Genomic DNA, 15935 nt, shown 5'->3' with positions numbered 1-15935 from the left:
AATCCTACTGGGAGAGGGAGGAGGGAACTCATCTGAGCTGGTAGCCCAGTATGTGATCTCCTGTCCCAGCCTGAGGAACAGACAGTGAGCCTGCCTCTCAATAATAATAATACAGTGTGTGATCTCCTGTCCCAGCCTGAGGAACAGACAGTGAGCCTGTCTCTCAATAATAATAATACAGTGTGTGATCTCCTGTCCCAGCCTGAGGAACAGACAGTGAGCCTGTCTCTCAATAATAATAATACAGTGTGTGATCTCCTGTCCCAGCCTGAGGAACAGACAGTAAGCCTGTCTCTCAATGATAATAATTCAGTGTGTGATCTCCTACCCCAGCCTGAGGAACAGTGAGCCTGTCTCTCAATAATAATAATACATGTGTGATCTCCTGTCCCAGCCTGAGGAACAGACAGTAAGCCTGTCTCTCAATAATAATAATACAGTGTGTGATCTCCTGTCCCAGCCTGAGGAACAGTGAGCCTGTCTCTCAATAATGCTCCATATGTTTGTAAATGTATTATGATGTGTCTGAATTGTAAATGTCCAGATGTTGTGTTAATTATAAATTCTTTGGCAACACTGAAATTCATTGGTCACGTCAATAAATTGTCTTGAATTGAATTCAAGGCTTTTCCAGGATTCCCCCTGCTGGCCAATGAGTGCAATGACACTAGTCCGACTGGCAAAGGGGTAACTCTGTTGTAGTTTATTGTCATGGGCACAAGTGCAACTAAATGCTTATTTGCATATATGCCCCTATACAAAGACATCAAGGAAACCCAGAACAGCAGCAACAACAACAAGTTAAATAACATCTTAGTGAAAAAAACGAACCCATCAGTGTGAGCCGGTGGTGGGGGTAGAGTTCAGTAATCTGACAGCTTGTGGGAAGAAACTCTCTGTGGATCTGGAAGTTGGTGCCTTTCTGCTCCTGCAACGCTGACCAGAGGGAAGGGGGGAGAACAGTGAGGAACCAGGATGACTGGTGTCCTTCACAATACTTCCAGCCTTCCTGAGGCTGCGAGTAGTGAAAATGTCTGAAATAGAGGGGAGCTGTACCCCAGTGATGGAGTGGGCTGACCTGATCGCCCCCTGTAACCCTTCTGGTCAGACAGCGAGCTGCTGCCAAGCCACACCTTCCTCCCACACGTGAGCCAGTCTCCACAGCGCACCTGTACCATGTGGTCAGGACCGCTGGAGACAGACCACACTGATTCAGCTGGCTGAGGAAGTAAAGGCACAGTTGTGCTCCAGTTACATGCTGGGACCACGTTCAATCACTAGTGATGAAGGTACCCAGGAACCTGGAGCTGCTGACCTTCTCTACAGCCACCCCCTTGATGTGAACAGGGGTGGGGTCCCCACCCTGCTTTCTAAAATCGATGACCAGCTCTTTGGTTTTGCTGATGTCGAGGCAGAGATTATTGTCAGTGCACCACTCCACCAGGTTCCTGACCTCATCCCTGGAGGCTGTCTCATCATCAGCACTGATTCGGCCAATGGTGGTAGTGTCATCAGCATAGTTGAAGATGGAATTTGAAGATGGTGACAGCAGGTCTTCACAGTTCAGGTCCTCATGATCCTCTGTCTCTTCTGCATTTTGTCTCCTCAGAGTTCTTGATTATGTAATTGAGCCCCAGACTTTATTAAGTTACTTATAAGGCATTTGTAAATTTCTATCAGCTCTGGGCAAGCAGCTGTACAAGATTTATTTTACCTGTAATCATTCATGAATAACCAGAAAACTACAACTTTTAGGAGAAGAAAATAAAAAGGAATAATCAATCACATTATTATTTCAACAATTAGGCAACCAAGAGTCCACCTGGAATGAAAACCATCTGACATTGTGGTCAACAGCGTCAGCATTGGCGTGCCCTGAATTAGAGAGTGAAGGGTTCTCAGCGTGGAGTCTCCATGGGTTGCTCTCTGCAGGTTGGGGTGCTTTCACTCAAGGAGTGGGTATCTCCATGTTGACTGTCCTTGTCCTGAACCCCTGGGTACCCCTTCACCCTCCAGACAGGAGTCATCAGTGGTACAACTCTCTAAAAACAGTCAAAGACAGACGATTATGAGGCTGGTCATGAAGGAGAGCAGGACAGTGAAACGCACACAGAGCAGATGATCATGAGGGTAGTCATGAAGGAGAGCAGGACAGTGAAACGCACACAGAGCAGATGATAATGAGGGTGGTCATGAAGGAGAGCAGGACAAGGAAACGCACACAGAGCAGATGATCATGAGGGTGGTCATGAAGGAGAGCAGGACAAGGAAACGCACACAGAGCAGACGATCATGAGGATGGTCATGAAGGAGAGCAGGACAGCGAAACACACACAGAGCAGACGATCATGAGGCTGGGGTTAAGGGCCTTGCTCAGGGGCCCAAAAGAGTAGGATTTCTCTGCCAGCCGCGGGATTTGAACCAGCAACCTTCCAGCCACAGGCTACAGAGCCACTGCTCCACCCCATTTTCTGGTGGATCTGTGCCTCCATCCTCGCCTGTCGACACCTGTGACAATGAGCTCTGGGCGGTGACTGAGAGACTGAGATTGCGGGTGCTGGCAGTGGAAATGAGGTTTCTCCGCAGGGCTGCTGGGCTCACTCTCCATGAGAGGATGATGAGCTTGGCAGTCTGGCAGGACCTTGGAGTAGAGTCGCTGCTCCTCTGGGTCAAGAGGAGCCAGTTGAGGTGAAGCCCCCTGGGTGCCTCCTGCTGAGGGTGTACTAGAGACAGGGGCAGGACCCAGGACACTCTGGAGGACGTATATCTGTCAGCTGGCCTGGGAGTGGCTGGGAATCCCCCAGCGGGACTGCAGACTGGCGCTGGGGAAAGGGAGGTTCAGTCTGCCCTGCGCACTCTGTCCAGGGAGTAAGCAGTTAGGAAATGAAGGACGATGAAGATGATTATAAGTCCTCCCGCATGTTATATTCCCTGAGTTATAATATACACTATCCAATTATAATTACATATAAGCCTTTCTATGTTATAGTCAGTGTTTATATTATTATATTCAATCCTAATCCATTCTAAGCCCTTCTGCGTGTTATCTTCTGAGTGTGATGTCACACAGTGTCTGACCTTCATCACAGCAGACCCCTGGAGCAGCACAGCGCCCCCCCTCAGCACCACAGGCTCTGCCCCCGGCCTCGCAGGGAGATGGCAGGTAATTCTCCTCCAGGCAGCGCGCTGTCTCAGGGGTGCCCACATAGCAGCCCAGCTCCTCCCCACAGCAGATACTGGGGCCAAAACAGCGCCCCCTGTCCTCGGGGCCACACGCCATACACTGAGGAGAGAGAGAGAGACAGGGTCTGAAGAGAGACAGACAGAGGGGCTACAGACACACTGAGGAGAGAGAGAGAGACAGGGTCTGAAGAGAGACAGACAGAGGGGCTACAGACACACTGAGGAGAGAGAGAGAGACAGGGTCTGAAGAGAGACAGACAGAGGGGCTACAGACACACTGAGGAGAGAGAGAGAGACAGGGTCTGAAGAGAGACAGACAGAGGGGCTACAGACACACTGAGGAGAGAGAGAGAGACAGGGTCTGAAGAGAGACAGACAGAGGGGCTACAGACACACTGAGGAGAGAGAGAGACAGGGTCTGAAGAGAGACAGACAGAGGGGCTACAGACACACTGAGGAGAGAGAGAGAGACAGGGTCTGAAGAGAGACAGACAGAGGGGCTACAGACACACTGAGGAGAGAGAGAGACAGGGTCTGAAGAGAGACAGACAGAGGGGCTACAGACACACTGAGGAGAGAGAGAGACAGGGTCTGAAGAGAGAGACAGAGGGGCTACAGACACACTGAGGAGAGAGAGAGAGAGACAGGGTCTGAAGAGAGACAGAGGGGCTACAGACACACTGAGGAGAGAGAGAGACAGGGTCTGAAGAGAGACAAACAGAGGGGCTACAGACACACTGAGGAGAGAGAGAGACAGGGTCTGAAGAGAGACAGACAGAAGAACTACAGACACACTGAGGAGAGAGAGAGAGAGACAGGGAGACAGAGGGGCTACAGACAAACCAAGGAGAGAGAGACAGGATCTGAAGAGAGACAGACAGAGGGGGTACAGACACACTGAGGAGAGAGAGAGAGGCGGGGTCTGAAGAGAGACAGACAAAGGGGCTACAGACACACTGAGGAGAGAGAGAGACAGGGTCTGAAGAGAGACAGACAGAGTCTGTCTCTCTCTGTCTCTCTCTCCTCAGTGCCTTTTGACCTGGCAGTGAAGGCACTGAGGGAGAAGGCACTCAGGGCTTTCTACGCAATAAGAAGGAGGCTCTTCAACATCAACCCACCAACAAGAATCTGGCTCCAAATATTTGAAAGTGTAATCCAACCCATTGCCCTATACGGCAGTGAAGTTTGGGGTCCCCTCACAGACCAGGATTACACCCAATGGGACAAACACCCCACAGAAACTCTGCACATGGAGATCTGTAGAATCATCCTCCGTGTGCAGAGAAAAACTCCTAACAACGGGTGCAGGGCCGAATTAGGCCAGTACCCACTATTGATAAACATACAGAAAAGAATATTAAAGTATTGGCTACACCTAAAAAACAGTGACCAAAATTCCTACCACCACAAAGCCCTGCTCAGCCAAGAGCTGAGCCCAAAACAGAGCCCCCTGAGCCAGCTGGTCCTGAGGCTCACCGACCTGAGCCACACCAACACTAACCAGCCTCAGGACAGCACTGCTAGAGCACCACAACCCAGACTCAACCACATCACAGCACAGATCAAACAGCAATATCTCACACACTGGGACACACACACACAAACACAACATAAACTGGAATGCTACAGAACCTTAAACAGACAATACACACTAGCTGAATATTTGACCAAAATAAAAAATAACAAACAGAAACAGACCCTGATGAAGTACAGGCTCAGTGACCACAACCTGGCCATAGAAACTGGGCGACACAGGCAGACCTGGCTGCCCAGAGAGGACAGGCTGTGCTCCCACTGCCAGCAGGGAGAAATAGAGACAGAGGTGCACTTCCTACTGCACTGTGACAGGTACTCTGGGATTAGAGAAACATTCTTCCCGAAATTCAGAAATCTAATCCCAGAGTTCCCACACCTGCCAAAACCACAACAGGTCCCAATCCTACTGGGAGAGGGAGGAGGGAACTCAGTTGATCTGGCAGCCCAGTATGTGATCTCCTGTCACAGCCTGAGGAACAGTGAGTCCGTCTCCCAATAATGCTCCAGCCGCCTACAGTATATGTCGATATTATATAATATGTCTTTGTTGTAAATGTCTGTAACATGTCTGTAGATTTTATTTTACTTCTATTTTTTGTTTTGTTCTATGTTAATTTTATTATTTTTATTTGCTTTGGCAACACTGATTGTACCCATCGGTCATGCTAATAAAGCACCTTGAATTGAATTGAATTGAATTGACAGACAGAGGGGGTACAGACACTGAGGAGAGAGAGAGAGACAGGGTCTGAAGAGAGACAGACAGAGGGGGTACAGACACACTGAGGAGAGAGAGAGAGACAGGGTATGAAGAGAGACAGACAGAGGGGGTACAGACACACTGAGGAGAGAGAGAGAGACAGGGTCTGAAGAGAGACAGACAGAGGGGCTACAGACACACTGAGGAGAGAGAGAGAGACAGGGTCTGAAGAGAGACAGACAGAGGGGCTACAGACACACTGAGGAGAGAGAGAGAGACAGGGTCTGAAGAGAGACAGACAGAGGGGCTACAGACACACTGAGGAGAGAGAGAGAGAGAGAGACAGGGTCTGAAGAGAGAGACAGAGGGGCTACAGACACACTGAGGAGAGAGAGAGAGACAGGGTCTGAAGAGAGAGACAGAGGGGCTACAGACACACCGAGGAGAGAGAGAGACAGGGTCTGAAGAGAGACAGACAGAGGGGGTACAGACACACAGGGAGAGCGAGGAGAAGACCAAGGCTCAGGAAAGGGAGTGGAAGAGGGACACACTGACGCAAATGAGAGAGAGAAATGGAGCCCTGAGAGAGCCCCAGGCGTCCTACCTGTCTGTGCCCATGGCCAAGGTCAGGCACAGCCCTTTTGCCACCTAGAGGGCAGTTGGAGATGAAGCAGGCGGAGGACAGGGAGAGCAGCCCCAGCAGGCAGATGGCCGTACCAGCAGGCATGACGGCGAGACTGCTGGACTGGGACACGCTGGACTGGGACACACTGGACTGGGACACGCTGGACTGGCACACGCTGGGCTGGGACTGGACTGGCACACGCTGGGCTGGCTCTCTGGATGTGTGTGTGCCCCCGCTGGGCACAGCCTCCTACTTATACCCCCGGCCTGGCCAGGCTAATGAGCCGATCAGGAGGCGGCTCAGGGCCGGGCGCCGGGGTCAGAGCGGGCGGGCTGGCGCTGAGCGAGTAATCACACCCACGGCGACGGGCTGCTCACACTCATCAGGCTCAATTAGCTGCATCGTCGCTGGGGGGCGGGAGGGGCTGGTTTCGGGCAGGAGCACCGAGACAGAGGTACAGGGTGGTAATTCAAAGGCAATCACACACAACAGCCTCTCAGCAGAAGGTCTAAACATCGAGCATTTTACACGAAATTGTGTGGAAATTCCTCTGCAGTGCCCATTCATGACTGTGTGCTGTCCTGCTCTGTGGGACACTCTAGTCACCACTGAGGGGGTCAGTGTGTCACACGGAGTGATACCACTCACGCACCTTCGAAAGAAGAACAGCCCTGAAGACAGGAGGCCATTCAGCTGGTTAACCCAACAGTATGACCCAGCCATGTCTGTCCTCACAGCCTCTCTCTCCCCTTCCTCTGCTCCACTGGGCTCACGTTGTCTTGCCTTTCCTGGATTTGAATCGCTTGGATCAGGTCCCCAGGGTCGACACCTCTAGTCTTACGTACAGCCCTGGGGTCGGGGTTCGACACCTCTGCTCTTACTGACAGGGGCTGGGAGGGGACACTGGCGCCCCCCACAGAGTGACAGGAGAGGGACAAGAGCCCTGTCTGCCCCGAGGAAGAGACCTGCGGCCGGTGGTGTATCTGACCTCTGAGGCAGGGAGCACTGTGCCCTGAAGGCCACTTTCTTGTCAGTGTTGCAGCTCGGTATCCTGTATGAGCCAGAATCAGCCTATCAGGATGCAAGTTCCCCACTTCTGCTTTTACAATTAATCTCCAATTACACTTTCTCGTCAGACATAAACCTCCTTTGATCTCTGCACGGAAACCAATTGACCCTCCTCCTAGTGAATTAGTAACTAATTAAGAAAGAGGTAATTGCGGCTGCAATTGCAGAGACACTGCTAATGACCAGCAGGAATGGATGAGCTGTGCGTGTGTTTGTGAAGACACGCTCCTCTTCTCTTCCCTCTGTCACCCTCTGTTCCTCTTCCCCTTTCTCTCTACCTCTCCCAGCCTCTCTCGTTCTTTCCTTTCTTGGAGCAATATGACACAGACACTGCTCAGCGTGTCAAAGATCTGTTTTTCTTCCCCAGTGCTCAGTCATCTCACAGCTGGAGACAGAGCCCAGTCCATTAGTGACAATTTTAGTGACAATTTAAGAAACGGGACAATTATTATTATTATTATTATTATTATTATTATAAATAATAATAATAAACAGGTTCACTGTCTGTTCCTCAGGCTGGGACAGGAGATCATAATAATAATAATAATAAACTTTATTTTATATAGCACCTTTAAAGGTGGCTTATTATTATACTGTATTATTATTATAGAGAGACAGGCTCACTGTCTGTTCCTCAGGCTGGGACAGGAGATCACACACTGTATTATTATTATTGAGAGACAGGCTCAATGTTCCTCAGGCTGGGACAGGAGATCACACACTGTATTATTATTATTGAGAGACAGGCTCACTGTTCCTCAGGCTGGGACAGGAGAGCACACACTTTATTATTATTATAGAGAGACAAGGTTCACTATCTGTTCCTTAAGCTGGGACAGGAGATCAAACACTGTATTATTATTATTATTGAGAGACAGGCTCACTGTCTGTTCCTCAAGCTGGGACAGGAGATCACACACTGTATTATTATTATTATTGAGAGACAGGTTCACTGTCTGTTCCTCAGGCTGGGACAGGAGATCACACACTGTATTATTATTATTGAGAGACAGGCTCACTGTCTGTTCCTCAGGCTGGGACAGGAGATCACACACTGTATTATTGTTATTATTGAGAGACAGGCTCACTGTCTGTTCCTCAGGCTGGGACAGGAGATCACACGCTGTATTATTATTGAGAGACAGGCTCACTGTCTGTTCCTCAGGCTGGGACAGGAGATCACACACTGTATTATTATTATTGAGAGACAGGCTCATTGTCTGTTCCTCAGGCTGTGACAGGAGATCACACACTGTATTATTATTATTGAGAGACAGGCTCACTGTCTGTTCCTCAGGCTGGGACAGGAAATCACACACTGTATTATTATTATTGAGAGACAGGCTCACTGTCTGTTCCTCAGGCTGTGACAGGAAATCACACACTGTATTATTGTTATTGAGAGACAGGCTCACTGTTCCTCAGGCTGGGACAGGAGATCACACAATGTATTATTATTAAGAGATAGGCTCTCTGTCTGTTCCTCAGGCTGGGACAGGAGATCACACACTGTATTATTATTATTGAGAGACAGGCTCACTGTCTGTTCCTCAGGCTGGGACAGGAGATCACACACTGTATTATTATTATTGAGAGACAGGCTTACTGTCTGTTCCTCAGGCTGGGACAGGAGATCACACACTGGACTGCAGCTCTATTGAGTTTCCTCCTCTGTGATTTTTGTGCTGCAGACTGTTCCCACATCTAATACATTAATACAGACATTGAAGAGGGCTGGGCTCACTATAATGGAATGCATAATTCTGTCCCTTTGTTTCCAATTTTTAATGCATGCCTCTTCTAAGAGTACATTCACTTCATTGCGTCATAGACTTCACCCCCTACACCACTGTTTGTAAAATAGTCCTTTGAGCAAAATTGAATCAAATGTTTTTTATGAACTCAATAAAGCAGGCAAATATTTTGTATTGTTTTTTTGTGGAAATGTTTGTTTCTGAATGTGTGTAGGTTGTCGATGTGAATATGAAGTCTGGACCTGTGGTCAGTAAGGAGGTCTGGATCTGTGTTAAGTAAGGAAATCTTGATATGCAGAAAATGTGTTCTGGTGTTTGTATGGGTGACGATGTCCATCTGCAAGAAAAATCCGCACAAGTGAATGAAATTGATCCAAGTTTCCTCTCATTATCAAGAATTAGAAAACCATAAATATGCAAATTCAAAGAATATTCTGCTGCAGGTCCAAAAGCTTTCCAGCATTCCCCCTGCTCCGCCCCTGTCCAGTAACTCATGGGGGTGCTAATTATGTGCGGGCCTTGATGGCTGTTCTAATTGTGCCTGCATGTTAATGAGAGAGGCCTCCATCAGCCTCTGACCTGGGGCCGCTGGGAGAGATTATGCACTGGCACGGCCCTGGACACACTAATGACTGCTCTCGCTGTCAGACACGCGTCCACCAGGCCCGGCCGGAGAGCCGCTGAATGTCCCAGGTCAGAGGTCCACCTTAATAAGACATTACTATTTTCCCACCGATGTCATTAACTCAGGGCTGTTAATGGTGTGTCAGCCATCGGAGGGCCCGTACAGTATAAAAGGCGCTGAGAGCCAAGCGAAGCTGAAACGGCGAGGAGTTCCTGCCTGCACACCACTGACAGCCCGTCCAGCGAGAAGGACCCTCAAGCCCCTCTGAGCACCCCCCGAAACAGCAGCTATGTCTGGCCCTGCGCTGTCTGTCTGTCTGCTCTGTCTGCTGTCCATCTGCACAGCCTGCTACATCTCCAACTGCCCCATCGGGGGCAAGAGAGCACTGCTGGACAGGCCCGGCCACAAGGTGAGAGTCCGTCGGCGCCTCTGCTCCTGATTGCTGTCATTGATTTGCGTACTTCATCAGATAATAGACTGACTGTGCTGTGAGGTGGGTCTGTGTGTGTCTCTGTGGGCGAGTGTGAATCTTGGGGCTGGGCTGTGTGTCCGACTGCGTGCTCCAGTGTCCCATGTCAGACGCTCCCTGTCCTGGGCCCTGTGCTGTACTCGCCTCTCTACACCTGCGGATCTGTTTGTGTGTCGTTATGTTGTTCGTGGGCCTGCCTGTGTGTCAGCCAGAGCTCCACTGTGTCTCTCGGAGGATGGTCACACAGAGCACCCTGATCCGCCCGTGTGATGAGCAGCTGCCCGTGGGAGACACAGCGCAGAGCCGAAGAGCGGAGCACACAGATCAGAATGCAGCTAGACTCAAGGCATCCTCTAAAGCCTTCTGCTCCAGTGCAAAACTGACACTAGTTTTCAACTGCTGATGATGATGATCTTTTACAGATTCACACTGCCTCTTGTAGGCATATTTGCTTTCAACAAAGTTGGGAGCAAATTTTGATCTAGAGCAGAAAATCTTCCCAAACAGTTATGTAAGGCTCAGTATGGCTCAGTATGGCTCAGTATGGCTCAGACAGGCTCAGTCTGGCTCAGTAATGCTCAGTATGGCTCAGTAATGCTCAGTATGGCTCAGACAGGCTCAGTCAGGCTCAGTCTGGCTCAGTCAGGCTCAGTCAGGCTCAGACAGGCTCAGTCAGGCTCAGTCTGGCTCAGTAATGCTCAGTATGGCTCAGTATGGCTCAGACAGGCTCAGTCAGGCTCAGTCTGGCTCAGTAATGCTCAGTCTGGCTCAGTAATGCTCAGTATGGCTCAGTATGGCTCAGTCAGGCAGCCTGGGCCCCTGGGTACCGCTGAGCCCTCAGCCCAGACTACCAAAGCCTAGGGGGACAGCAGGCAGCGGGCTGCTGTTGACTGGATATGGCTGGCTGGCACCCCTGAGGACAGCCTAGCCTGGAGACACACTGGAGACACTTGAAAGACACTGGTGAAATACCTAGAGACACACTGAAGACTCTGGAGAGAAACTGAAGACACGCTGGAGACACACTGGAAACACTAAACAGACACTGAAAAAACCCTGTGTCGCCCAGTTTCTATGGCCAGGCTGTGGTCACTGAGCCTGTACTTCGTCAGGATCTGTTTCTTTTTGCTGTTTCTTATCTTAATCAAATATTCGGCTGGTGTGTATTGTCTGTTTAGGGTTCTGTAGCATTCCAGTTTATGTTGTGTTTGTGTGTGTGTGTGTCCCAGTGTGTGAGATATTGCTGTTTGATCTGTGCTGTGATGTGCTTGAGTCTCAGTTGTGGTGCTCTAGCAGTGCTGTCCTGAGGCTGGTTAGTGTTGGTGTGGCTCAGGTCAGTGACCCTCAGGACCAGCTGGCTCAGGGGGCTCTGTTTTGGGCTCAGCTCTTGGCTCAGCAGGGCTTTGTGGTGGTAGGAATTTTGGTTGCTGTTTTTTAGGTGTAGCCAATACTTTAATACTCTCTTCTGTATGATTATCAATAGTGGGTACTGGCCTAATTCGGCCCTGCACCCGTTGTTAGGAGTTTTTCTCTGCACACGGAAAATGTTTCTACAGATCTCCATGTGCAGAGTTTCTGTGGGGTGTTTGTCCCATTGGGTGTAATCCTGGTCTGTGAGGGGACCCCACACTTCACTGCCGTATAGGGCAATGGGTTGGATTAAACTTTCAAATATTTGGAGCCAGATTCTTGTTGGTGGGTTGATGTTGAAGAGCCTCCTTCTTATTGCGTAGAAAGCCCTGAGTGCCTTCTCCCTCAGTGCCTTTACTGCCAGGTCAAAACTCCCTGTCTCTCTCCTCAGTGTGTGTCTGTAGCTCCTCTGTCTGTCTCTCTTCAGACCATGTCTCTCTCCTCAGTGTGTGTCTGTAGCTCCTCTGTCTGTCTCTCTTCAGACCCTCTCTTTCTCTCTCCTCAGTGTGTCTGTAGCCCCTCTGTCTGTCTCTCTTCAGACCCTGTCTCTCTCTCTCCTCAGTGTGTCTGTAGCCCCTCTGTCTGTCTCTCTTCAGACCCTGTTTCTCAATTCAATTCAATTCAATTCAAGGTGCTTTATTAGCATGACCGATAGGTACAATCAGTGTTGCCAAAGCAAATAAAAATAATAAAATTAACATAGAACAAAACAAAAAATAGAAGTAAAATAAAATCTACAGACATGTTACAGACATTTACAACAAAGACATATTATATAATATTGACATATACTGTAGGCGGCTGGAGCATTATTGGGAGACGGACTCACTGTTCCTCAGGCTGTGACAGGAGATCACATACTGGGCTGCCAGATCAACTGAGTTCCCTCCTCCCTCTCCCAGTAGGATTGGGACCTGTTGTGGTTTTGGCAGGTGTGGGAACTCTGGGATTAGATTTCTGAATTTCGGGAAGAATGTTTCTCTAATCCCAGAGTACCTGTCACAGTGCAGTAGGAAGTGCACCTCTGTCTCTATTTCTCCCTGCTGGCAGTGGGAGCACAGCCTGTCCTCTCTGGGCAGCCAGGTCTGCCTGTGTCGCCCAGTTTCTATGGCCAGGTTGTGGTCACTGAGCCTGTACTTCGTCAGGGTCTGTTTCTGTTTGTTATTTTTTATTTTGGTCAAATATTCAGCTAGTGTGTATTGTCTGTTTAAGGTTCTGTAGCATTCCAGTTTATGTTGTGTTTGTGTGTGTGTGTCCCAGTGTGTGAGATATTGCTGTTTGATCTGTGCTGTGATGTGGTTGAGTCTGAGTTGTGGTGCTCTAGCAGTGCTGTCCTGGCTCAGGGGGCTCTGTTTTGGGCTCAGCTCTTGGCTCAGCAGGGCTTTGTGGTGGTAGGAATTTTGGTTGCTGTTTTTTAGGTGTAGCCAATACTTTAATACTCTCTTCTGTATGATTATCAATAGTGGGTACTGGCCTAATTCGGCCCTGCACCCGTTGTTAGGTGTTTTTCTCTGCACACGGAAAATGTTTCTACAGATCTCCATGTGCAGAGTTTCTGTGGGGTGTTTGTCCCATTGAGTGTAATCCTGGTCTGTGAGGGGACCCCACACTTCACTGCCGTATAGGGCAATGGGTTGGATTAAACTTTCAAATATTTGGAGCCAGATTCTTGTTGGTGGGTTGATGTTGAAGAGCCTCCTTCTTATTGCGTAGAAAGCCCTGAGTGCCTTCTCCCTCAGTGCCTTTACTGCCAGGTCAAAACTCCCTGTCTCTCTCCTCAGTGTGTGTCTGTAGCTCCTCTGTCTGTCTCTCTTCAGACCATGTCTCTCTCCTCAGTGTGTGTCTGTAGCTCCTCTGTCTGTCTCTCTTCAGACCCTCTCTTTCTCTCTCCTCAGTGTGTCTGTAGCCCCTCTGTCTGTCTCTCTTCAGACCCTGTCTCTCTCTCTCCTCAGTGTGTCTGTAGCCCCTCTGTCTGTCTCTCTTCAGACCCTGTCTCTCTCTCTCCTCAGTGTGTCTGTAGCCCCTTTGTCTCTCTTCAGACCCTGTCTCTCTCTCTCTCCTCAGTGTGTCTGTACCCCCTCTGTCTGTCTCTCTTCAGACCCTGTCTCTCTCTCTCTCCTCAGTGTGTCTGTAGCCCCTCTGTCTGTCTCTCTTCAGACCCTGTCTCTCTCTCTCTCCTCAGTGTGTCTGTAGCCCTCTGTCTGTCTCTCTTCAGACCCTGTCTCTCTCTCTCTCCTCAGTGTGTCTGTAGCCCTCTGTCTGTCTCTCTTCAGACCCTGTCTCTCTCTCTCTCCTCAGTGTATGGCGTGTGGCCCCGAGGACAGGGGGCGCTGTTTTGGCCCCAGTATCTGCTGTGGGGAGGAGCTGGGCTGCTATGTGGGCACCCCTGAGACAGCGCGCTGCCTGGAGGAGAATTACCTGCCATCTCCCTGCGAGGCCGGGGGCAGAGCCTGTGGTGCTGAGGGGGGGCGCTGTGCTGCTCCAGGGGTCTGCTGTGATGAAGGTCAGACACCGCAGTATAACTTCTTGCTGGAGTTGAACTTAGAAAATGTTGATCAAGTTGTATAAGAACAAAAAGCTATGAAAGTAGTCCTGTGTTTTTCCTTCTATTTTTGATTAATAGTAAAAACTGGAAACGGATCAAAGAGGATGCCAGACATGTCGGGATTTCAGGGATCCTGCGATAAAACCTGAGGCAGCTCTGCTAATAAGAGACAAGAAGGGTCTTGGGATCACTGATGGAAAGGTCCCCAGCCCTATCCAGCTGGATAGGCTGAAGAGATTAAACATGATCATGCAGGGACACTGCAGGCCTGTGCTCACAGAAAGTGTCAAGTGTTCTCCATTAAGGAGAGTGTGACTCTTGCGCTGCAGAGGGATAAATCAGAGTGATCTGGGTAATTGAGATGAATCTGCTCACATTTAACTTCAGGAGAGGCAACTGTCTGACTCCTGTAGATCTGCAGGTGTCAGTGTGAGCAGGAGTGTGGAGGAGGTGATCAATACTGTAGATCTGCAGGTGTCAGTGTGAGCAGGAGTGTGGAGGAGGTGATCAGTACTGTAGATCTGCAGGTCTCGGTGTGAGCAGGAGTTTGGAGGAGGTGATCAGTACTGTAGATCTCCAGGTGTCAGTGTGAGCAGGAGTGTGGAGGAGGTGATCAGTAGCCTGTAGATCTCCTATCTCCTTTTTTCTCTTCCCATCTTTCCTCCAATGACCATCTCATTCCTTCTCCCTCCAGAGGGCTGTAGGGTAGACTCGTCTTGCCGAGGAAGAGATGACAGCAGCCAATCAGAAAGCAGCAGTCCAGCTGTGGGCGGGGACTTCCTGCCAAGACTGCTCCACATGGTGAGCCACACACCCTCAAGAAGACTACACCAATGAGCCATCTGCAGGGGGGAGAGGGTTGTACCACTGTGCACAAATCAGGGGTTGGCCAGCAGTGACTTAGTCCAACTGTGCCTATATCTCTTGGGGCACCACTACCTGTGTCTCATCCTTGTATACCCCCTCCCAACAATGAACCCCCAAACTCATGGACTGCAAATACATTAATAAAATGCTGGATACTACTACCAATACTACTGTAGGGTATATATCGATACTGTGTAAATTTAGAATGATGAGAAATTGATTGGTCAGAAGCCAATAAATAATCTGTGATTGTACTACTACTGTCTCCTAGCATTTTCTTTATGTTGACACCCTTTGAGCTGTGGTGTGAGTCAGCTTGCTGTTGCACATTTACAATGAAGATGTACTGTATGCCATGGACTCCAAGTGACAGGAGACCTGGATCACCTGGAGGCAATACCATCCCTTCGCTCCAAGCGAGTCAGGAATATTTAAGGGCTGCTCAGACTTTGCTCTAGGCTCGAATATAGAGTTTGAACAAGGTGCTGAAGACCTTATTAGACAGTGTTAACAGCAGTAAACATCAGCACCAAACAAATCAGGCCATTGCATTAGTCAGAGCTGCTCAGCATCCAACAGGCCAAATTATCAGCAGGTGTCCATCACGATCCAGCAGAATGACCCTAAGCAGAATCCTCAGAACTCAAAAGTACCAGTAGGAGTTTATCTAAACACATGGGTCAGGAGGCCAGGCCAGGGTCAAAAACCAGTAAATCCACAATAACCAAGTCAAGATCCAGAAGCCAGGAAACAATGCAGCTCTAGCTGGGTAAAACCCACTACTGAGCAAGGAGTGGTGTGTTGTGTCAGGTTGGTTTAAGTAGGCAGGTGGGAGAAGGTGTGTCTGATTAGTTAATTGGAAACTTCACTGGAATGTGAAGGAGTTGATTAAGGGTGGCGAGTTCACCGGGGCGTGTCCTGGCAACAGCGAGAGATTGGCAGCTGAAGGTCGACCTGGGGAGGCAGCGTAAGGGCCCTGAACCCGAAGTGAAGACCACACTGTATCGGAGCGGGTGGGCATGGCAGAGCTAGCGGCTCCTGGGAAGACCAGAGGGAGGAGTGAGCCGGGACTCGTTCAGTCCTGGCTGGGTCTCCTGGGCGAGGGAGTGTGATGCCGAAACTCCCGAAACATCACTGATGATGTGTCCAGGTG

At 49.7% G+C, this 15935-nt stretch overlaps 2 protein-coding genes across 2 annotated transcripts; one reads left to right on the top strand and one right to left on the bottom strand.

Annotated features, from left to right (window-relative positions):
* Positions 1-688: 688 nt before the first annotated feature.
* Positions 689-6280, bottom strand: LOC148673864 (oxytocin-neurophysin 1-like). Its single transcript, XM_088630785.1, has 3 exons — positions 6024-6280; positions 3079-3283; positions 689-2042 (listed from the first exon to the last, which is right to left on the bottom strand). The coding sequence occupies exons 1-3, from the start codon at positions 6144-6146 to the stop codon at positions 1945-1947; spliced, it is 426 nt and encodes a 141-aa protein (XP_088486911.1). The 5' UTR covers positions 6147-6280; the 3' UTR covers positions 689-1944.
* Positions 6281-9655: 3375 nt separating this feature from the next.
* Positions 9656-15039, top strand: LOC148673863 (isotocin-neurophysin IT 1-like). The gene is made up of 3 exons (XM_088630775.1): positions 9656-9900; positions 13669-13873; positions 14610-15039. The coding sequence occupies exons 1-3, from the start codon at positions 9781-9783 to the stop codon at positions 14750-14752; spliced, it is 468 nt and encodes a 155-aa protein (XP_088486901.1). The 5' UTR covers positions 9656-9780; the 3' UTR covers positions 14753-15039.
* Positions 15040-15935: the final 896 nt, after the last annotated feature.

The sequence above is a fragment of the Lepisosteus platostomus genome, chromosome 4 (assembly GCF_059453375.1).
Source record: "Lepisosteus platostomus isolate fLepPlt1 chromosome 4, fLepPlt1.hap1, whole genome shotgun sequence".
In the NCBI taxonomy this organism is placed as follows: domain Eukaryota; kingdom Metazoa; phylum Chordata; class Actinopteri; order Semionotiformes; family Lepisosteidae; genus Lepisosteus; species Lepisosteus platostomus.
This window is presented reverse-complemented; position numbering and strand designations above follow the sequence as displayed.

Bases quoted from the DNA above. Each gene is read 5' to 3' on its own strand.
- LOC148673864 (XM_088630785.1), bottom strand. From the start codon at position 6,146: ATGCCTGCTGGTACGGCCATCTGCCTGCTGGGGCTGCTCTCCCTGTCC. The intron at 3,284-6,023 runs GTAGGACGCCTG...CTCTCTCCTCAG, and splicing joins TTGGCCATGGGCACAGACAG to TGTATGGCGTGTGGCCCCGA. The intron at 2,043-3,078 runs GTCAGACACTGT...GACTGTTTTTAG, and splicing joins AGGGGTCTGCTGTGATGAAG to AGAGTTGTACCACTGATGAC.
- LOC148673863 (XM_088630775.1), top strand. From the start codon at position 9,781: ATGTCTGGCCCTGCGCTGTCTGTCTGTCTGCTCTGTCTGCTGTCCATC. The intron at 9,901-13,668 runs GTGAGAGTCCGT...CTCTCTCCTCAG, and splicing joins TGGACAGGCCCGGCCACAAG to TGTATGGCGTGTGGCCCCGA. The intron at 13,874-14,609 runs GTCAGACACCGC...TTCTCCCTCCAG, and splicing joins AGGGGTCTGCTGTGATGAAG to AGGGCTGTAGGGTAGACTCG.